General features: G+C 46.2%; 1 protein-coding gene across 5 annotated transcripts in view; it reads left to right on the top strand.

Annotated features, from left to right (window-relative positions):
• Positions 1-22,613, top strand: part of SRRM1 (serine/arginine repetitive matrix 1) — a 35,664-nt gene extending 13,051 nt beyond the window's left edge. The window contains exons 7-18 of one of the 5 annotated variants that reach the window (XM_015424856.1): positions 739-939; positions 1,425-1,544; positions 3,109-3,380; positions 4,623-4,703; positions 4,938-5,024; positions 14,962-15,106; positions 15,908-15,949; positions 18,167-18,271; positions 18,550-19,008; positions 20,175-20,370; positions 20,822-21,007; positions 21,728-22,613. In XM_015424856.1, the coding sequence (XP_015280342.1) occupies positions 739-939; positions 1,425-1,544; positions 3,109-3,380; positions 4,623-4,703; positions 4,938-5,024; positions 14,962-15,106; positions 15,908-15,949; positions 18,167-18,271; positions 18,550-19,008; positions 20,175-20,370; positions 20,822-21,007; positions 21,728-21,832 (1,999 nt within the window). In that variant the 3' untranslated portion in view covers positions 21,833-22,613. The remainder of the gene's footprint in view (positions 1-738; positions 940-1,424; positions 1,545-3,108; positions 3,381-4,622; positions 4,704-4,937; positions 5,025-14,961; positions 15,107-15,907; positions 15,950-18,166; positions 18,272-18,549; positions 19,009-20,174; positions 20,371-20,821; positions 21,008-21,727) is intronic. The other 4 variants (XM_015424857.1, XM_015424858.1, XM_015424860.1 and 1 more) reach the window with 4 other exon arrangements.
• Positions 22,614-22,890: the final 277 nt, after the last annotated feature.

The following is a 22,890-nucleotide window of genomic DNA, read 5'->3' on the forward strand; positions in this document are numbered from 1 at the left end:
CCCCCCCCCCCCGCTCCTTCACCCTCTGCCGGTCTCCTTCCCTCCCCCTCCAGCTCCCGCGGCCGTTCTCCTCCCCCCAACCATCTTGGCTCCGGTGGCGCGGCCTGAATGGCTTCCAGCCGCCGGGCCCTGCCAGTCTCCCCCCCCCTCGATCTCCTTCCCTCCGGCAGCCAGTCTCCTCCTCCTCTCCCCCCGCCTTGGCTCCGGTGGTGAGGCCTGAGCAGCTTCCAGCTTCCAGCCCACTGCAGAGTTCCCAGAGCGTTCCCTGCGCATGTGCAGGAAATGCTCTTTTACTTTTAGGGGGATTTAAATATCCCCCCTATATTTTTTTTCAACTTTTTAGACTGCCCCAAGTGTGCAGGAAAATCTCCCTGCCCCCCAGGTGCCCCCAATGTGCGGATTTAGCCTTCGCTATTAGATATATAGATTACTTAATACACACTGAAGATTAGCAGGCAGTTTTTCTTGTGACATTGGTGAACTTTGAAAACATTGGGTTGAAAATGGAAGCCAAATAGTGTCAGAGAACTTCTTCAGCTGTAATCATCCAGTAGGGAGTTGATCCCAAGGGCACATGCATGCAAAGATTGCGAGTTCTTCGCTACGATGCAGAATGGAGTTGAGGAACACTTGCAGGCATATCTGTCAAGTTGTGCTTATCTCAGCCATAGTAGGAATTCTTTTTGTTAACTCAGTTGTAAACCATGGTTTTAAACTTTAAAATTTCAATTTCGACAGTGATATCTTGAAAGTACCTAAAATTGAGCCTATGCCAGATACTAAAGAAATATCTCCAGAAAAAGTTTCAAAGAAGGAAAAAGAGAAAGAAAAGGAGAAGAATCGTCAAAGGACTCCATCCCGATCCAAGTCAAGGTCAAAATCTCGCTCGCGCTCTCAGTCTCATTCAAGACCAAGAAGGCGTCATAGATCACGATCAAGGTTAGAGGATCTGAAATAACTTTTTTTTGTTTTAACATATGCCATCTTCCTTGGTCATTTGGTGTTCTGATACAAAAACTTTAAATGCATGGAGTCTAATAAAGATGATATTCCTTTGAGGATGTTTGTTTTTTTCCATTGTGGTCATGATCTATTAGTTAAGTCTTTTTTTTTTCTCCAGAGATCCCATAGTAATGCCTGAGCATGGTAAAGAACTGTATTTTGGTTTCTGTCCATGTGGTTTGGGTTGAGTTGGTCGTAGAACAGTCCAGAATCATCTCATCAAGCTCAAACTGTGCTGCACACACTTGTGTATTGGACCTTAATTACTTCTGTAGCACTGATTTTTTTTTTGTAGCAGTAGCATATAGTTTAGTGTTGTCTGCCCTACAAGTATGGAATCTTTTTTGGAGACTTCCAGATCTCAGCCTGAGTAACTTTGTAAGTCAGGAAATTATCTCAGTATTCATTGATTGTATTGACAGGTCTTATTCACCAAGGAGACGGCCCAGCCCAAGACGGCGCCCCTCTCCTCGGAGGAGATCCCCACCAAGACGCATTCCACCTCCACCCAGGCACAGAAGGAGCAGATCTCCTGTGAGGCGGTAAGAATCGCTAATTTAAAAGCAAGAGTCACCAAAGGATGCTGGAATATTTGACGGTGCTAATGTACTGATTCCTTGGGCTCATAAGATGCTTGGGGGGAAAGAGAAGAAGAAACACTCTGACTTTGTAAGTGTACACAAACCATTGCTACTTTTCATGAAGCTTTGATTGCAGAATGACACAAAAACTTCAGGGGAAGGGTGTGGGGTGGGAGATATCTTCCTGTTACCCAACACTTCACAGCCATTTTGCAATTCATTAACAAACATGGATTCACTCACTTGTATATGTGGAGACTTCATTTCTAGAAAGCGCTTACATTAAAGATCAAGGAATAAGCATTATGGACAAATTCTTTTTGTGTCATTCCAAGAGTAAAAAAAACCTCAACTTTTTAGTTCCAAAGGCCCTAAACATGATGTTCAGGTGGTCAGTTTTGACAAAAAAGATTCAGATCTATTAAGCATAACTGTTTCTGAATCTTCCTCTCAAAGTCAGGTATGGAATTTTCTGTTACCACAATGATGTGAAAAACGAAAATGTATTAGGTTGGAGGGGCAGTGATTTGTTTCGACTTGGAATGTCTTAAATTCCTTCTAAGACCCAGTTTCGTATCATCTCTATTGCTAAGGTGCTCTTACGTATTTCTACAAAGTCTTTTCTTAGAATCATACAGGCTAGGTTTCTGACACCACTGCCGCAGCTTTCAGGCTTCCTGTTCTCAGAAATCCTTTTCCACATAACTTGCCTGCCACGCAGTGATTGTGCAGTGATGAGAAGTGTGGATGTGTGCTAGCAAGCACAGTTCATGCAGACTCCAGGAAGCTTCATACAGGCTTCACGAATGGGGATTGTCCTCTATTGCTGATTTTTTTGTTGAGGGACTGCCAGTGGCTTCCAGAGAATGCCAGGGTTGCCTGGAATTCACCTTGTAAACCAGTGCACTAACTAGCATGGACCCACTTTCCTAATCTGATTGTGTCATGCTGTTTAACATTACCGTAATGTATACACATGCTGGATTGGGAGCTGAATATTTATTGACAAGAGTCGTAACTGGATGTTGAGGCTTTCTTGAGCTTGTTTTTAATTAAGGGTGTGCTGAAAGTTTAAGACAAGGAACAGTGATACAACTTGCTCTGGGGTTTCTTTTTTAAAATTGTTATGAAGTCTGCAGTGATGGCAACAGAACTGGCCACAGTGTGTGTGTTTATCTTCAGATTAATCACTTTAGTTAAGGAAGTCAATAAACTAGAAGTTTTGAAATCCACTCATTCTGTCCCTTGGAAAGGACAGTTTTGAGCCATTCTGCTCCTCTAACTATTGAAAACCTCTATCACAAACAGTAGTTGAGGAAATACAAAATTGCTTGTATTCTGTAGGTTTAAAATGAAGTTGGACAAAAATAATCTACTAAACTTTTTTTGGGGGGGAGGTTGATCTTGAAATAGTTCCTAAAGTAATGTGGTTAGAAGCCAATTATCTTTGTGATGACACAGGGCAACGTAAGCTATCTAACTGTGCTTAGTCAGTGCATACTTAATGACAACTTGAATTTTGCAGGAGGAGGCGGTCGTCAGCATCTTTGTCAGGAAGCAGTTCTTCCTCTTCCTCTTCACGTTCCCGATCTCCACCAAAAAAGCCACCTAAGAGGGTTGTCTCCAGCCCTCCTCGTAAAACACGTAGACTGTCTCCTTCTGCAAGTCCTCCTAGGCGAAGGCACAGGCTATCCCCACCTCCAAGTCCACCCCCAAAGCCACGCAGGTCTCCAACACCTCAGCAGTCAATTCGTGTGAGAAAGGCCCGAGGCTCAGTTTCTCCCAGCAGAACATCAGGTGAGGTCAAATAAATTTTATTTCTTTAGGTTTCTTTGACAGCTGAATGCTTCTTTCATGTAGCTCTTTCTGTCTTGTGGCTGGAGACCTCTGAAAAGTCTTGCCTATCGAGAGGGGTGAGGCCAAATACATCTTTCCACTACATACTAAGTTTCAAAGCGATCATTCCACAATTACGTGATTTCTCATGTTGCAAATCATCAGACCATGATGAACATCCATTAGAAACAATCCAAGGCCTTTTTATTCTAACATTTAGAGCTGCTTTCAGCATAGTGAAACAGTCACTGTAAAATCGTTTAAACTATAATTAAATGTTAGATGACCACTGTTTAAATTCTGGGATATCAAACAACAGTTAAAATTTTACAGGCCAAGAATATCAACAGGAAGGATTTATTAATGTGCTAATAATCCAAAAAAATCATTCCCAAATGTTAGTAGCAGACTAAACATTTAACTTGGCCTGACAGAGTCCACAATTATAACTGAACCTTAATAACTCAGCCAAAAGCAAATAACCAGGGGTCAGATTCTGTGGATCTGTTCTGCTAGCACTGGTACTTCCACTAGCATAAGGAGTCTTTCACCAAAAAGAAGTGTCCTCCTTAGTAGAATGGATCCATGGGATCCAATCCCAGGTCTTCACTTGAAGCTTAAGCACAGGTAGAGAATGGTGTGTGTGTGTGTGTGTGTGTGAGAGAGAGAGAGAGAGAGAGAGAGAGAAAGAGAGAGAAAGAGAGAGAAAGAGAGAATCTTAATAGGGAGAGAATGCCTTAAGCCATCATCTTCCACTGCACCTCAGGGTGGAAGTGTACCTCCAGCAAGGTCTCTAGAACAGGCTTCTGCAGGATATGCTTTTCTTCCTAATACTCTGGGCATACTTGTTGCCATTTTGGTGTTGTGGTTAAGTGCACGGACTCTAATCTGGAACTGGGTTTGATTCCCTGCTTCTCCACTTGCAGCTGCTGGATGACCTTGGGCAAGCCATAGTTTTGTCAGAGATGTTCTTGAAAGAGCAGTTCTCAAAAGAGCTCTCAGCCCCACCTACCTCACAGGGTGTCTGTTGTGGGGAGGGTAAGGAGTTTGTAAGCCACTCTGAGACTCTGAGTGAAGGACGGGGTATAAATCCAATCTCCTCCTTCTCCTTCCACACATCAAGGACTACCTAAGTGATGAGATACACAGTCAATCTTTCCTTGGATCTTCCTTAAAGTTCTGTTGTTGCTTTTTACCCCCCAGCAGCCAAACATAAAAGTACTGAAAAAAGGGAATCTCCCTCACCGGCACCGAAGACGAGAAAAGTAGAACTGTCAGAATCAGGTAAGAGTTTTATTGAACTGTTTAAAATAAAAGCAACTTGCATGCTTCTGTGAATGCAACTGGGTTAGCAGGGCTTCAGTGCATAGTTTAGGGACTTGTAAGAAGTAAACAGTGGTTATGTGAGGACGCATCTTTAACTCGCTCTGTGAACATGGGCTGCATTCTGAATTACTGATGTAAAGAATTGGATCTGAATATAGTTTCCAATGTTCTTTCAATTTACATGCTTTTCAGAAGATGACAAGGGTGGCAAAATGGCAGCTGCAGATTCTGTGCAACAAAGACGACAGTATAGAAGGCAGAACCAGCAGTCTTCATCAGGTAGAGTATTTTGTACCTTTACAGTCAGACCCTATATATGCAGGCCTGCATGGAAAAGTTCAGTTTCATTCAGTGGAACTTAGTCCCAAGCAAGCATGCTTAAGATAGCAGTCTTGATGCTATTTTTAATAAAAACACAGAACCCTATTTTACTAATATGAGTTGTTTTCAAATAGCTTCTGTTCCAGACCTATAGTTAAGTCAGGTTTCTTTATGTGCCATGCCAGTAGGCTTTCTGTCTGGTGTTTGATACCAAAGTATGCTTTCTGGAATTGTTTGCAGACTCAGTAGAAACTTAAATGGCATGACTTTTAGGTTTTCTGCTTTGGAACAAGGGATGAATAGCATAGCTGTTAGGGGTGGAGACTAGGGGTGTGCAAAAAAAAATTCGGTAAAATTCGGATTTGGGTTTATTGAACCCGAATTTTTTCGGAAAACCCGCAAAACACCAAATATCTATACCGGTGAAGCATAGATATCCGAAAATTTTTGGGAAACCCGAAAAATTCGGGTCCATTATATACAATGGGGCCATTGAAAATGGCAAAAATCCTCTGGAAAGTTTGCGGGGGGGGGTTTAGGTAGAGGCTCCAAATTTGGACCATGGCTGCTCCAGCCTCTCCCCAAACGACCCCCAAAGTTTTGAGAAGATTGGTCCAGGGGGTCTAATTCCAGGGGCATCCAAAGAGGGTACCCCCAGATCAGCGTGCTGCCTTGCCTGCCTACTGCCGGTTTGCTGCCGAAATTCAACTGGACTCAGGTCAAACCAGAGGATTTCTGCAGTATATAAACTGAAGGGGGGGGGCAGGCAGGACCTGTGCAAGTGAGCAATCAGCTAGGGGTGTGCGATTCCCCACTCAGCACATTAAGAGAGGCAAATGGAGGCCAGAGGAACCCAAATAGAACCAATGTTACCTCTAAGCTGAGTTAGTGTGAGCCAGCTCACAGTTTTCTAGTCTCCGTCGGCTCACAACTTTTCATCTTAGGCAGGAAGGATGCCTCCAGAGCAAACTTACTTATGCAGTAGCCAAATCACTCACTCCAGTAGCTCACAAGATTCCACAGCTTAGACTCCAGGGACCATTGCAGTGCACACAACATGTATTTACAGTATGGTGCTCCTGTGTGTGTCGTTGCTGGTGGCCTCTACCCTACTCTACCATTGGAGAACAATTAGTGTGATGCCGTTTTAATTATTTTCAGCATGCAATTTTGGTTTGGGGTGGCTGCTGGCCGTGGAACTTAGGTGCATACACGCACCACCCTCAACATCACCCTGCACTGCATGGTAACCACAGGGTCTGTTGAGGTATTTCTGCTGCAGGTGGGATGGATGGAAGTGGGGAGATTGGTGGGGCAATCAAAATGGTCATGGCCCTGGCTGCTACTTTGCCCTAGCATCTAGTTTTAATCATGGGAAGAGTGTGGCCCAAACGTGGCCCAAATTCCCAGCACAGACCAAGAGAGGATTGCAGGCACAAGGATGTGCTCACTTCAATCTTCATAGTCTAGTTCCGGGAAACCGAACAGTGGCAAGTTGACCTTCAGGAAGACCAACTACTCAACTGACCAGGGGCTCAGGCGTGAGCGATGCGGGCAGACAATGTCGCCCGCATGGGAAAAGACGCGTTCACTCTGAACGCTCGTCGGAGGGCACGGGAGTAGCTTCAGGGCCACAGCAGAGAGGGTCGGCCAGACCGCCTCCTTCATGGCCCAGTAGCTAAGCGGACAGGTGGACTCACTCCGGTTCGTAGGGCTCCGCGAGGTAATCCCTCACCATTGCAGCCGCCGTGTCCTCTCTTGTGTGACCTCCGCTTCCAGAGGGGCCAAGGATCCGCCCCATGAATGCCATCTCATGATTCGTGGTGGCGGGAGCCATGAGGGGGCGCTGCCTAGCAGGGGAGGTGGAGGATAAACAGCACTCGAGGTGCTGGCATCCTCCCCTCCCGCAGCTCCTGATGACGTTCCCATCTTGGCCCGCTCGGCGATCTTGCCCTTTATGCGCGGATCACACATGGTCGCCATCATGTAGATCCTGTCCTGGAGGATAGGCTCAAAGCGCCTCTGCAGTGCACTTTGCAGCCTCACCAGGGCGCACACCGCTGGAAGAATGTCTGCACGTCCTGCAGGTGACTTCAGAAACGATGCCAACTCCTCATGGACCGCGAGGACCATGGGGATGACAAAAGCCAAGCCCATGTCAGACGAGAGCAATTCTGTGAAGGTCTTTAAGGGCTTAAGAACCTCCACAGCCTAAGAGATGGTCAACCACTCCTCGCGGTTGAGCCGGCTCTCTTCCTGAATGACCCCACTCTCAGAGATCAGGGCAGTCAGGGCTCTCTCCTGCTCCACCAAGCATTCAAGCATGACGCAGGTGGAGTTCCAGCAAGTGGAGACGTCGCCTAGGAGGCCCTGCTCCGGGCAGGCCTGCCAGCGCCTGCTTCTCGTGCAGTAGATAGAGGTCCTTCGTACTGTGTGAGAAGTGACTCGTGATGAGTCGCAGTGTCCAGATTGGGATCCTTTGTAGAACCCAACCCCAGAGCATCCTTAACCACGAGGTGGGTAAGGTGGGCCGCACAGGGAATGCGCTTCAGGCCCAGTTGCTCTGTCGGACGTGAAGTGCACATATCTCCCACGAGCGTGGGACGAGTGTGCCTTCACGTGGTCCCTGGCAGCCCTGAACAATGAGGGCATCACGGTCCTGCTCATGGTGGTGTGAGCAGGGGTCGTGCACCAGGGAAAGGCATACTGGAGCACCCTGCGGAAACCGATGTCTTCAACTGCGGAGTAGGGGCGCCCGTCTATGGCAATCATCTCAGCAAGAAGGCGAGTGACCTTCCTGCTGGCTTGTTGCTTCCCACCCCTAGGCACTCAAGTGCCGACGTCGCCAAACATCTCCGTCAGAGATGTTTGGCGTCCTTGCCCCGTCCCTACCTCGTAACGCGCAAGGGGAGTGCTGGAGGTGGTCGGATGACTCACCTCCTGGCTGGCTGGTGGTGGTCGCCTGCGCACCCCAGCAGCAGCCTGTCTCTCCTGAAGAAACACCGCCTGGTGGTGCTTTTTCAGATGGTTTCGAACCCCAGAGGTCGAGAAATGGGCAATGTCCTTCTCTCGACTTACCTGGGCCCTACACAGCTGGCACTGCGCAGAACGGGGATTCTCTGAGATGACCTGGAAGTGGTTCCAGACCCCAGAGGTGAAGAAACACCCATGCCGACCAGCGGCCATGGGCTTCCCCAGAGCCTCCTTCTGTGAGGGGCTCGGGCCAGACACATCGTGTCCTGAAGAGGCAGGAAGAGAAAACTGAGCAGGGGGAAGGGGTTGAGATGGCAGGTGCTTGGGGTGCACCACCTCCATCTGTTCCTCTTCCTCCTGTCCCAGCCTCCTCTCCTCTCCCCCCCACAGGAGGCCTGCTGAGGCCTTGAGGCACCAGAGGAGTGGGCAGGTCACCCAGCTCCTCCTCCAGTTCCTCTAGAGTCCTCTTAGTCCTTGGAGTGAGCCCTGAGAGAACAGAGTGTCCCCAAAGCTCAACCCCATGGACTGCCCTTGTTGCCCCTCCTCCTGCCGCTGAGTCCCAATGGCTGGAGGAGGAACTGCCTGAGCAGCAGACCCCTGCCCAGTGCCAGCACCTACAGGCACCTCTGCTGGGACCACCCCAAAAGCATCCTTAAAGATGGCGAAGAGAGACACACGCGGTATCTTCACGCCGGCACCACCCTGGCCAGAGGTTGGAATGGTGCCAGGATGCTCAGTTGTGGCCCTGCGCTTAGGTGCGGGGAGAGCCGCAGCTTTCCCCTCCCCCCGAATAAGCTTTCACTTTGCTACACACACACACACACACCCCAGTGCCTCAGTGCCCCAGAGTTTTATTTTTCTATCGCACACTAAGACAGCTACCACTTTGCAATCCCCCCCGGTCATCAAGGAGGCTTCGCTTGCTGTTTGTAGAACCGTCCTTTTCATGCAGTGGCTCAAACAATAGGAATAACGGGGAAATATTTTTGTAATGATTTCATGTTTTGGTGTGTGTGTTTCTTTAAATGTTTAGTTTGACTGCAGTACTTTAAGAAGCGTGATAGAGGGAGATAAATGTGATGTGATCGGTTGATGACTGTGAGTGTGGGAGGAGGGGTGTCTATAAGGTGATTCTGTGTGTGAAGTTTGAAGAGAGAGCATAGTCTGTGTGACTATGGGAGTTTTTGAGTCTATTCTGTGTGAATAAGACAAAGAGTGCAGCCTGTGTGGCTATATATATATGAGAGAGAGATTAGACTGAGTGTCTACACTGAGTGGGAGTTTGAGAGACTGTGACCCCGTGCTTTGCCAGTTATATTTACAAGTTCCTTTCAGCAGCAACAGTTCAAATTAGCCAGAAACCTATTTTGTTCTTTATTAAATAAATCATTTTTTGTTTAAACTCATCCCAGAAATCAGAATAGTCCTTCCTCAGGGGCACATAGTCCTCTGAAGTGTCCAGACCCTAGGTCATTCTTCCAAGAGAGAGATCTGGAATGTTTAATTCCTAGTGTCAGCAGAAATCTACCAAGTTTAGATACACAGAGAGGGTTTTAAAGGTAAAACTGTCTACTCAATAAGTGAGGACGTCACAGTTATGACCGAAACCTTCTGGAAAGGAGTGAGGTACCTTGTGTGGGGAGGGTGAAAGAGGAGTTTGCACGTTGCTAGAGATAGCCACCCACCCAGTCCAGCTGAAATTCATTGGCCAAGGGCTATGCACAGGCCTCAGTTTTATGCTTTCGTTAGCAAGGCATGGCTTTAATGCAATTGGGTATTCTTACAAGACTCTAACAGTGGATTTCTTTTCTCCCTCTGATTCCCAACTGTGTCTCCTCCTTCCTTTTTTCGTCTCCTCCTTCCTTTTTTCTCTTTCTGTCTGGCCGGGTCCCCAGCTGGGGAAAATGAGGCTGACAATCCCCTGCAGGGCTGTTACTTGTACTCACCTGCAGTGCTTTGATGCTGCTCTCTATCTACAAATGAACGAGAAGAAACCCACCTGGATCTGCCCTGTGTGTGACAAGAAAGCTGCTTATGAGAGTCTCATATTAGATGGGTAAGCGAAGACTATGATTCCTTGGGGTTTTTTTAGTTTCTTTTTTTTAAATTTAAAGACATTTGCTCCTGTCACGGGTCCCCTAGGCACCAACCCCAGGCCCAAACCACTAAAACAAAGATGATTTTTTAAAGAAGTGCCCTAATATTTTTCAAACCAAGCCAGGAAAAGGGGTTCAGGAGCAGCAGCACTGCAGCAGGGGCAGCAGAAATTGCCAACCAGTCCAAGGCTAGCCAATCCCTCTCTCTTGTCACCAACAGTCAGCAGCGGGCCAGGAACCAGGAACAGCAATGGAGTCAGCCAGGGAGACTGGCTCCTTTTATGCTCTCTGGCCATACACAGAAGATTTCAAAAAGGAACACCTTCTGTGATTGGCCAGAGAGCAGATGCCAAAACCCTATTGGCCACTAGTGCTCCTTCCCTGGGGAAAGAGCAAGCTAGTGGCAGCAACAACAGCCCTGCAAAAAATTTCCAAAGTTTTGCAAACTGCAATGCATTTGCAAATGCATTGCAGTGATTGGCTGTCTAGTTCCCTCTTCCCCCCTCCTGAAAACAGGGGAAAACGGCGGGAAAACGGGGTTTCCCTGCCGTCCTTTAAAGTTTAAAGCCGCCAAATGCTGTTTTTCGGTAATCCGAAAAGGCTTGAAATGGCCATTTCGGGATCCTGAAAGCAAAAAAACCCCGAAAAAAGGTCTTTTTGGGATTTTTTTTCTGTTCAGGATTCCGAAATTCACACCCCTAGTAAAGACTGCTGTTGTTGGAAGAAAAACTAAAGACCACTTGCCTAAGGGTACTTGGTCCCCTCTGCAGATACAAACTTGGAGCTAAGGTGTTTTAAGAGACGACATGTGAGAGGAGCCTGGGGGGCACAAATCCTCAGCCTGAATAAAACCTGTGAGAATTATTCTGCTGGTGGCGGTGGGAGAAGTGGAGCCTGGTTGGGGTCCTGTGGCTGGTGACCTGGGTTGGCTGAGTAACTTCCTCGTTTTCCCATAGTGCAGAAACATGTGCCGGGAAGGCCCATCGCACTACATTTGGACAGAGCTCACCTGTCCACATAGTGTATCTATGGGTAAGGTAGTTCATCCTAAAGCTATCCTTACTATTTATGATTTGCAGACATATTTCAGGTCTAGCCGCATCTTATATTACTGACTCTTTAAATATAAGGTGCACTGCCATAGAGACCTGTAGATGGTTTGTTGAAGGTGGGGCACACTCTTTGTTGTACAGTATTGCTTTATTGGCATTTTGGAAGCTGTGCAGCCTACTCCTTCTGTGACTTGATAACGTTGGATCTTAGGGTAAGTTTTTTGCAAGATTTTTGTTCCATATGGATCCATTTTTGGGCTCAGGTGGCTCTTATCCCATTCATTCTTCCTCCCAGTTTGCTTATGTATGACCAGAGGCAGAAACTGATTGCTGCTGTTTGCCATATGATCTGTGTTCTTTTGCTAAGTGCACACTATGGAATCACCTTATCACAGCACAGACTTCACACACTGTTAGAAATGGCTTCCTTTCACTGCTAAGCATACATCATTTGTGTCAACAGTTTGCCAAACTTTTCTCAGAACCCAGCTGCCTTATTTTTTATTTTTTATTTATCGATTTTTATCCCACCCATCCGGCCTAGGCTGGCTCTGGGCGGCTTACAGCAGAGTAAAAGTTCACACAATATATAAAACATGGTTCATTACATTAATACAATTTCTCATAAATAATAATACAACTTTAATTCTATTGGTCTGCTTCAGTTAGGGGAGGCTAAGACGGGCAGTAGATGCCGGGATCCACGGCTCAGGGCTACCACTGTGGTTGTCAATTGTTATTGTTAGCAACACTTCTACTAGCGGTGGTGATGGTGGTGGGTCCAAAAGCCTGGCGGAAGAGCTCCGTTTTGCAGGCTCTGCGGAACTGTAAAAGGTCCTGCAGGGCCCTGGTCTCCTCTGGGAGCTCATTCCACCAGAGTGGAGCCTCCATCAAAAAGGCCCTGGCCCTAGTTGTTGCCAAACTGGCCTCAGGGACCCAGAACACTCGGGAGAGCCAGTTGGTTCTGGGTCCCTGAACTCAGTGCTCTCCGGGGCATGTATGGGGAAAGGCGGTCCTTCAGGTATGTCGGACCCTGGCCATAAAGGGCTTTAAAGGTGAGAACCAGCACCTTGAAGTGAATCCGATATTCTATAGGCAGCCAGTGGCCTTTAGCACAGGCTGGATGTTCTTCCGGATTGAGAGTCCCATTAGCAGTCTGGCCGCAGCATTTTGCACCAGCTGCAGCTTCCGGATTTGCGACAAGGGCAGCCCCATGTAGAGGGCATTACAGTAATCCAATCTCGAGGTGACCATCACATGGATCACTATTGCCAAGTCGCAGTGTTCCGAGGAAGGGAGCCAACTGCCTAATTAGCCGAAGATGGTGAAAGGCCGACTTGGCATCCAGGAGCACCCCCAGGCTCCTAACCTCTGGTGCTGTCACCAGTGGCACCCCATGAAAGGTTGGGAGTGGGATCCCTACCCCTGGACCGCCGTGTCTCAGGCACAGGACCTCTGTCTTCGTCGGATTCAATTTCATCCAGCTCAGCCTAAGCCAACCAGCCACAGCTTGTAACGCCTGGTCTAATACTTCCGGTCTGGAGTCGGATCGGTCACCCAACAGCAGATAAAGCTGTGTGTCATCCGCATACTGATGACAACCCAGTCCATACGTCCAGGCAATCTCGGTAAGAGGGCGCATATAGATGTTAAAAAGTATGGGGGACAACACCGCCCCTTGTGGCACTCCACATTCCAGTGGGTGCCTTCGGGACAGCTGATTCCCCAGCGCCACTCTTTGTCCCTGGCCCTAGAGAAAGGAAACAAGCCACTGTAAGGCTAGTCCCTGAATTCCAGTGTCGGCGAGGCAATGGACCAGTAGCTGATGGTCGACAGTGTCAGACGCAGCCGACAGGTCTAACAGCAACAGCACTGCCGATCTGCCCTGATCCAGATGCTTATGGAGGTCATCTGTGAGGGCGACCAGTGCCGTCTCCGTCCTGTGACCAGGGTGAAAGCTGGACTGGAAGGGATCTAAAATAGAAGCGTCATCCAGAAAGTTCTGTAACTGAAGTGCTACTGCCCTCTCTATTATCTTGCCCAAATAGGACAAGTTGGCCAATTTGGCTGGGTCCAAAGATGTATTTTTCAAGAGGGGGCGCACCACTGGCTGCTTAAGTGCCCCCGGGAACTGTCCCTCTAAGAGGGACTTGTTGATAATCTCCCGCATGGCCTCCCGCAGCCCCTCTCGGGCCGCTTTCAGTAGTCACGACGGGCACGGATCCAGGCAGCACGTAGTAGGGTGTACTGTTAAGAGCAATCTGTAAACTTCTTCTAGGCTCAGCGGGTTGATATAATCCAGAATGTGACCAGAAGACATGCTAGGAGCCTCAAGTTCATTCACTGTATCAACTTTGGCTGGGTGGTCACGGCAGAGCGACAAGACTTTATCCGCAAAGTAGCTCACAAAAGCCCCACAGCCAATATCCAATTCCCTATGGTTTAGTCTACCTTGTGGCAGAGCCGTGATAGACTGAATTGTTCTAAACAATTGGGCTGGGCGTGAGCTTGTGGACGCAATCGTGGCTGCATAGTGCTGTCTTTTTGCGGCCTTGACTGCCATCTCATAGGATCTCATAAACGTCCTATAGGATGCTCTTTTTGCGGCCTTGACTGCCATCTCATAGGATCTCATAAACGTCCTATAGGATGCTCTTATAGCTTCGTCATGAACTTGCCGCCACTGCCTCTCTAGCCGTCTCAGCCCCCCTGTTTCATCAGCCGCAGCTCCTGGGTAAACCATGAAGCGGGCCTGGCGCAGAGGGCACCGGGGAGCAATCTCGTTGATGGCTGTCGAGAGTCGTCCTCTACAAGCTCATCTAACGAGATGCCAGGGGGCTTAGGATCCTGTAGAGCCGCCTGAAGCTGCACTGGGTCCATTTGGCTCTGCGGGCCATTATCTAATATAGAAGAAGAAGAGATTGGATTTATACCCCACCCTTCACTTTGAGTCTCAGAGCGGCTTACAAACTCCTTTCCCTTCCCCTCCCCACAACAGACACCCTGTGAGGTGGGTGGGGCTGAGAGAACTCTGACACAAACTGCCCTTTTTCAAGGACAGCTGTGCCAGAGCTTGTGACTGACCCAAGGTCACATCAGCAGGTGCAAGTGGAGGAGTGGGGAATCAAACCCGGTTCTCCCAGATTAGAGTCCGCGCACTTAACCACTACACCAAACTGGCTGGTTCTATTTCTTGGTGAAAATGATAATTTTGCCTGCTACTTTTACTTTAAGAAAAAAGCAACAGTTGGCAAGCTGGCTTTTTCTTGATCTCGGGAAATAATGGATGCTGGTGGTTAATGGAAGGAAGTTCCTATGTGAATTGAACTTAGATGACTGCTTGAAAGCCATTTAATGGTATGTGGGGCAGTGTGGCCTAGATGACATTACACCATAAAATCTCTCCCTTACATGCATGTTAAAACGTTAGGGGGATGAAAGGAAACATGTCTGAAAATAGACCATATATGTCTGCTATCAAACTGTTAATCAATGACAGAAAGAGAATTATGGGCATTATGTGCATTCCCCCTCAATTATTCCTAGAAACAGCTTGATATTTTTTCATTTTGACTTTGGAAGCTCATGACAGAGTTTGAGAAACTCACTATTCTCCCTTGTACCCAGTGGCTTTCAGAAAGTCTTTGGAAGACAAGCCCAACTTAACACAAAAATAGCCGCTTCATAGAGATCTTTTTTAAAAAAAGATCACTACAGTGAATCGGGCATCATGTTTTTGTTGCATTTTAACACTTGCCTTCCATTTTGTTACAGATTCTGGCTCATCATCTTCCTCTGAAGAGGAACGGCTAAAAAAGTCAAATGTAAAGAATGGTGAAGTGGGCAGGCGCAGACGGCACTCTCATTCCCGCAGCCCATCTCCTTCTCCACGAAAATGGCAGAAAGATTCTTCCCCTCGGTAACTTCCTTTCCATTTTGTATGCATAGGTTGTCAACTGTTAGTAATTATCAAGTTACCTGTAACTGTACCATTGTTGCTAATAATAATAATTGTCGTATGGCATTGTATGTAATATAGCCAGGAGAGCCAAAGATTGTCTGGCAGCCTTAAATTCTAGCTCATTAGCATCATGCACCACTAGGTGGTGAGCTAGACTTATTTTGGGGGCTGAGAGAGCTCTGAAAGAGCTGTGACTGACCCAAGGTCACCCAGCTCGCTTCACGTGGAGGAGTACAGAGTCAAACCTGGTTCTCCAGATTAGAGTCCATCATTCTTAACCACTACACCACACTGGCTCTGCCATTGTTGCTGAACTCCATTACTGCACAGGTTGGAAGTAAAAGTATATATATAGCTGCTGCAATTAAACATTGTTTGTTAAATGAATATCGAACAGCAATAACTTTTTTGTTATTGCTGTTTTTTTCTGGTCAAACAGCCTATTGGCTTTAAGACCTAGATGGGATGGGAAGTAAAAGTGAAAGCAGTGCTTGCTTGCTGCAAATTTAGAACATGCTATGCTACCCCTTTCCTGCGAAACACCAAGTTCCACTGTTCCTGTCCATTCGGTTCAATGTTATCTGCTGATTTCAGTCATTAGGTCTTGTAGAAAGAAATTTTTTCTTGAGCCAGCATGAAGGGATTACCCAGTTGCTGAAAATTCTAATTTAGTGACTTTCTGCCTGCTTAATTCATCCTGCCAAGTAACCTTTTGGGATGTTTTGACTTCTTGTTTTCTTTTTCTTCAACTGCTGTCAGGATGCAGATGGGAAAGAGGTGGCAGTCGCCAATTGTAAAAAGGTTAGTTAGCAGATGAATCTGCTAATTAGGACAAGTTATATAAAGTATGCACTCGTCACTGATTTCACCACAACCATCCCTTTGTTTGTGAAAAAGAGAGGTGTACTAGGGGACTGAGGAGATTTCCCAAATCAGTGTCTGCCACGGGTGCATCTGTCAGAAGAGGTAGAGAGAAATCGGGTAACTGAATTAGCAGATACAGCCCATTATAGTACATGTTTTCCAAATATGCATGGAACTAAAGTTGGAAATTGATTTTGATTCCTGAAGCTAAGCTAGCTGCCTCTATAAAAATCAGAAATAGTTATCTTGAGATCTTGAAATGGACTGCCATTTTTAGTCACTAAACGTTTAGGCATTAAGAGGAATCTGGACAATCTGTAAAACAATGGGAACTCTTTTTTTTTTAAAGATAGCTGCTGTATTTTCGCAAAATTAGTTGTGGACCTTTTTTACAAAGTCATAACACTGTAGCATAATGTTATTACTAATGCATCCTGTTTCAGGCATCTTACTTTTCTTCCCCCCCGAGTCACCTAAGTTCTTTACAACACTGCAAGATCTGTTTAGGGTGTTGGGATCTTTTCCCAGCATGCACAGTTTAGATAAAGCTTAGTGCTAATCAAAGGATTTTGGCTGGGTAGCTATGAAAACATCATGAACTAAAATGCATGCTAAAATCACATAAATAGCTATAAAAGGGTCAACTCTGAATTAGATGATAGGGGCAAGCAATTTATATTGAGGTATTCCAGAAGCCTTGATTTAGTGCCTAAAGGCAGACTTATGAGGGTGTTTCGAAGGTATCCATGGCCAGCCTTGTTAGGCCTTTAAAGGTCAAAACCAGCACTTTGAATGGGTCCCAGAAACCTGATGGGGAGCTGTTGAATGTTAAATTCTGAATGGTCTAGCTTCTATGTTCTGAACCAGTTGTCATTTTCCAAGCACTTTTTGGAGGGTGGACACTTTTCAAAGACACCTCTTGCAGAGTTTGTTGTAGTAGTCTAGTCTTGATTTCATGAAAGTCCGGTCAATTACTCTTCCATTTAAAGTAATTAACTTGAATTACTTAAAATTGAAAAGGTTGAGTATGTGGCTCAACTAAGGCTCAACTGAGCTGGGCCAGGAGCCTGGTTACTGTTGTTGCTCCCTCAACAAGTGAGTTAATTGAACTCCCTGAACTCCAGCTGCTCTTGTGTCCATAGGAGCCCATGGTTTCAGGTTGTTGGGCCTTGGCATGTTTCTGTGATCTGGGTTTTTCAGGTTTGCATAAGTGTTCTGTGAAAGGGTAACAAGCTGGCCATTTTGGATTTTAGTGCAGTAAAAAAGAAAAAGGCTGCATGTTGTTTTTTAGAGCGCTCTTCTGCCCTATGACTACAGACATCAAGGCCAGTTTGAGATTCGCATACAACCAAGTTAGGACTGAAAATGGACCTGAGGTTCGAAGTCTACCCAAGTATTTGACTAGACCGACAAATCCAGTATAGTCATATCCCTTATTTAGATGGATTTCTCTGTGTAGTTGGTTGGGTTGTTTTCACAACTGCCAAGGAAGGCTTAGGCTTCCTGATCTGTTTCTTTTGGGGTTCTATGCCAGTGAAGGAGTAGTGCTCTCAGGACTGGTCCAGTGCAGCAGTTTTCCTTGAGGAATTGTTCTGGAAACATGGTGACTCTTTGGTCTGAGCTGGGTTAGTCAGTGTTGTTGCTGTTGCTACATCTTTGAATTGACAATGTGACATGGATCTGTCGCAAAAGCTGAAGTTGCGCGTTGTATAAAAATGGCAGGAAAGAGGGGCCTGGTGGCTGGACAGATGATCCTTGCAGAAGCAGTCTAGCAAAAGGTATAGACACTCAAGCACTGTTACTAGCCTCCTTGTCCACACAAACCTGTGCTTGCCACAGTATGTCAGCTAACAGAAGTTGGTTGCTTCATTCTAAAGTTTCCTTTCCTGGCCACTTGTGAGGGGATTCTTCCTTGGCATAGCCATCCAGGCAAATAGCTATTTACCAGCCCATTGTAAAGGCTTGTTGAGAGCTTTGCAGAACCATAACTGTGGCAGAATCATACTAACCTCATGAGATGGTTAGACCACAGAATAATGGGGTTGGGGCTGGTGGGTGCTCTGAGATTGCCTTGCTTAGCAGTGCACCACTGTGCAGTCATGCCTAGAACCTGAAAGATGTGCAAGTCTGCTGAGCTTGTTTTCCTCTGTTTAGTAGGAGGAGGAGAAGCCCCTCACCACCTCCAGCCAGAAGACGGCGGTCTCCTTCTCCAGCCCCACCTCCAAGACGGCGCCGGTCACCTTCTTTACCACGCCGAAGGTAACATTGTTGCTGTATTGTAGCCATGAGAATTCACATCATTTAAACATCTTTTAGCAGAAATGTAGCTGGTTGAAGGTGCCTCTGGTACTTAGAACAATTGGGTTGGATCCATACGTACAAAATTAGGAAATTCTGCTGTTTCTGATGTAGAACACCCCCCTTCCATTTCATTCTTCAAGGTCCCCTGTTCCCGTGGAGCAACAAGATCAGTGGGACAGGGGAGGCAGGAAAGCTTCATTGTCACATCTTCAAAATTTCTTTCCTGTATTGTTTAGGTCTCCATCACCACCTCCTCGCCGGCACTCTCCCACACCTAGAAGATATTCTCCTCCAATACAAAGAAGATATTCCCCTTCACCACCACCAAAGCGAAGAACAGCTTCTCCCCCGCCCAAGCGAAGGACGTCTCCTTCTCCACAGCCGAAGCTCAGAGTCTCTCGATCTCCCCCACCAAAACAAAGAAGCTCTCCGCCTCCCAAGAGACGGTCGCCATCCATATCTTCCAAGCACAGGAAAGGATCCCCACCCAGCAGGTCTAACCGGGAAGCCCGCTCCCCCCTGCAGAACAAACGGCATTCACCATCCCCACGGCCCAGGCCTTCCCGTACCTCTTCAAGTCCCCCACCACTACGCAGGGGACCTTCATCTTCACCTCCACGGCGGCTGTCTCCATCTCCAAGCACCAGGCCTATCAGGAGAGTGTCAAGGACCCCAGAGCCCAAGAAGTCAAAGAAGTAAGATTCCCTGACTGGTAGAACTCCCTTGGGTGTTGAGAAGATAGGTGGGGGTTAGTCCATCAAGGGAAATTTGAGATGTGCATATCCCAAGACTGTCTCAAATCATTTTCGTGTAAAAATAATACCTGATATTTGTGATGAGGTTTCATGTCATATTTTATGTGTCTATTTAAAAATTTTATGTGCTGCCTCTGTAGACACCTGCTCAAAGAGGCTTATGACTAATTAATAAAAAACCATTAACAACACAGGGATTAATAGAAACAAAAGCCAGCACTGTTAAAACAAGCCAGGATATAACAGCAGCATAAAATATGCCCTGAGCAGCCTAGAATGATAGTGCCAAGCTTATTGCTAACAAATTTTTCTGGGTATGTATATTACTTTCTAACTTAAAAATTCTCCTTGGGACAGGCATCATGCAAACCATTTCCCTATGTTTCGTATTTGAGGCCCCTGCAAGCATACTGGAAGCATCTAAAGCAGCTGCACCAAAACAGTTCTAATATAATTAGTTTTGATTTGCAATGGGCAGTCCAGATGGCATGGTGGTGTGGGGAGAATAGAAAGAGAACTAGATTTGAGGCTTTGATTTCAGCATAAGACTTCAAGAACAGAGCCTGCACACACAGCATGTTCTAAGCTGGTGTGGTGGCCAGAATGTCGTGACCATGAATGTGGAGGTCTGGTTTGGAATCCTCCCTCAGCCACAAAGCTTTCCCTGGAGAGGCCATTTCATTTCTTTTAGCTTAACTCATGTCACATGTTTGTGAGAATAAAAGGAGGGGTGAGCAAACATAATCCCCCTTCCCTTCTGCCCTTTGGAGGAAGGGAGGGATAAAAATTTGGAAGACAAAGCTATATATTTGTACACTTAATTTTGCACAATTCTGAGGTGGAATAGAGGGTTTCTTGGTGGGCAGTTTTCAACTTGGGTGGGGAGGGGTGGGATAGAGGAATGCAGAGTAAGCAGCTTAGAGTTGCATGTCAGTGGCGTTGCTTCTTTATGTAAGGGCAAAAAGCATTTATGATCTTACATCAGCCTTTTATACACAGGATCAGTAAACCACATGGAGTATTATAGCCTGTTAATTCTTGTTCAGAGGCTGTGACTTCTGCTAAGCTGGCTACATTTTCACAAAATGTCCCACTGTCTTTCTAAGGCCTTCCACGCCGAGTCCGCATTCTGCAAGAAGGGAATCTTCATCCAGGTCTGTGTCAGGATCACCTGAGCCACCCCCCAAGAAACTTCAAGCCCCTCCATCTCCTGCTCAGTCTAGGTCACCTTCTGCTCACTGGTCTCCTCCAGCCCCTGCAAAGAAGGCTAAGAGTCCTACACCAAGTCCATCGCCTGTCAGGGTGCGTATCTTCTAATGCAGGTGCAGGTACTTCTCAATTGTGTCAAATCAAAAACACACAAACACTGACTAACAATGTGTCCGCTTGAGCTAAGTTGGCAGTCAGCCATCTCCCATGCAAAGCTGACAGCTACTTTATTATAACTGGCTCCCTGTTTTAAAGTGAGCCAGCCTTCATTTCAAATGTGAGCACCTTGCATTTTACTTCTTGGGAGAGGTCTGGCAGGGGAAGGACCAATTTGTCTAATGGGCATTATGGGGAATGGGTTGTGTCTTACCACTCAGCTTGGCTAAGTGCAGAACCTTCTTCTAAAGGAGAGGTCTGTTCTGCCTATTGGAATAATAGCAGGATGGAACCTGTTTGTTTTTTTGACTTGGGGATATTCACTTGGCTTGCTGTTGTTCAATATTGTGCATGAACCAAGAGTTAAATGAGCTGCTTGACTTTGCAGAACTCTGATCAGGAAGGCAGTGGCAAGAAGAAGAAGAAAAAGAAGGATAAGAAGCATAAAAAAGATAAAAAGCACAAGAAACACAAAAAGCATAAGAAGGAGAAAGCTGCAGCAGCAGCTGCTGCAATGGCTGTGTTTCCCACATCAGCGCCAGAAGACCAAGAGAAAATTACAGAGCCCAAAAAGGTGAGGGATTGGGAGACAGGTGGGGTTATTGATGTGACAAGCTATTAAGATGGAAAACATCAGAATACAAGAGCTGTTGTAGTATCAGACATGAAGCTTGCAGTGTTCCCATAGAGTTTAGGAGCACCTTTGTTTGAATATGCTGATGGCTTTGAACTCTGAACATCTGTAGGTTATGTGATGTCTCCTCCATTTTATCCACAAACATTGTGAGCTCGGTTAGGATGTGTGTGACTGGCCCAAGGTCATACAGGCAAGCAGGCTTCCATGGCAGAGTCGAGGATTTGAACCTGGGTCTCCCAAATCCTAGCCTGACACTCTTAATTATTACACCACACTAGATACCAAGCTCCCTCTGAGCAGTGTTCCCTCTAAGCTGAGTTAGTGTGAGCTAGCTCACAGTTTTTTAGTCTCCGGCTCACACATTTTTGTCTTAGCTCAGGAAGGATGGCTCCAGAGCAAACTTAATTTATGCAGTAGCCAAATCGTCTGCTCACAACTTAAATGCCAGCTCACAAAGTAGAATTTTTGCTCACAAGACCCCACAGCTTAGAGGGAGCATTGCCTCTGAGTGCTTATTTTTCCAGCTAGAATTCCTGGCTAGGTGCTGTTTGTCTCAACTCTAGTTTTGCTGTTTGTATTAGGCAAACGCTGACGCATGACTCTCAGGTTCACATTCTGTGATGATGGAAGTAATTGCTGGCTTTCTGTTGTCTTCAGGAGACTGAGAGTGAACCAGACGATAACCTCGATGATTTGGAAAAACATCTGCGTGAGAAAGCACTGAGGTCAATGAGGAAGGCGCAGACATCTCCGCCCTCTTAGGCTGAAGCAGGAGTTTGATCTAATGTACATTTTATTTGGTTTGTACTGAGACTTCAATTTCAAAATTGCTAAAATGTGTTTGAGCTTTAGACTTTAACATTGATTGTAACAATTGCTTAGGTTGACCATGTTTAAAAGAAAAAGGGCATGGATCTTCATTACAGAAAAGCATTCACAGTGTACTAGTGACATCTTTGACAGCTGACATCTGTTTCACTATAATTTTTTAATGCAGTGTTTCTCCCTCCTCCCCGAGACAGACCTCTCAATTTCTTGGTTTGCCACCCTGGAAATGTCCTAAGCATTTGCAATTTGACTTCCCGACACAAGTCAATTTTGGTCTTGTATACAGAGGCAAGCCACTATTTATGCATTTAAAAAAAAAAACCCTAGCAAGAACACTTGTGAATCCCCAGGTTTTTCTGTGGTTGCCTGCATTGTCTCTGCTTGAAGACCAAGGTTAGAATTTGGAGATGGCACCTACTTAAGCCTGAACACAGCGTGTTCACGGTAGTGCAACAGGTTTATTTAGAACACTGGAATTTCATTTGTACCTAACTTCTCCCCCACCACCACCCCTTCTTAAAGGCAGTTCCCACGATCAGCAGTCTCAGCAAAGTTTTGCATACAGTTTCGTTCTGTGAAATGTTGTTGCCCCAATCATAGTTTTCTTTCCTCCTCTCCTTGTCTTGTTGTGATCCTTCAAAATAGTGTGCAACTTTCAGAGCTGTGGTCTCTCAAAGTCAGAAGGACCTGAACTTTGGATATTGTCATGTTCTCACTGGGGTTTTTTGTTTTTGTTTTTTAAGAAAACTTAAAGCTATTATAAAGCTTGTGGATTAAACAAAATAAATTTCTAAATTTAATGGATGTCAGTGATTTATTGATAACAGTAGTTATCTGCTTTCCCCTTAATCTTCAATAAGCAGCCTGCTCGGCTTGCAGAAATTTGTGTTATTCCAGTCCTTCTATAGAAGATGAGAGTTTGGTTTAGATTTCATACGTTACTTCCTCAGCTCTTGCAGAGGCAGAACTCCACTGCAAAGTACCTTCTCCTG

Source organism: Gekko japonicus, unplaced genomic scaffold (assembly GCF_001447785.1).
Source record: "Gekko japonicus isolate JY-2015 unplaced genomic scaffold, Gekko_japonicus_V1.1 scaffold1176, whole genome shotgun sequence".
Taxonomy (NCBI): Eukaryota; Metazoa; Chordata; class Lepidosauria; order Squamata; family Gekkonidae; genus Gekko; species Gekko japonicus.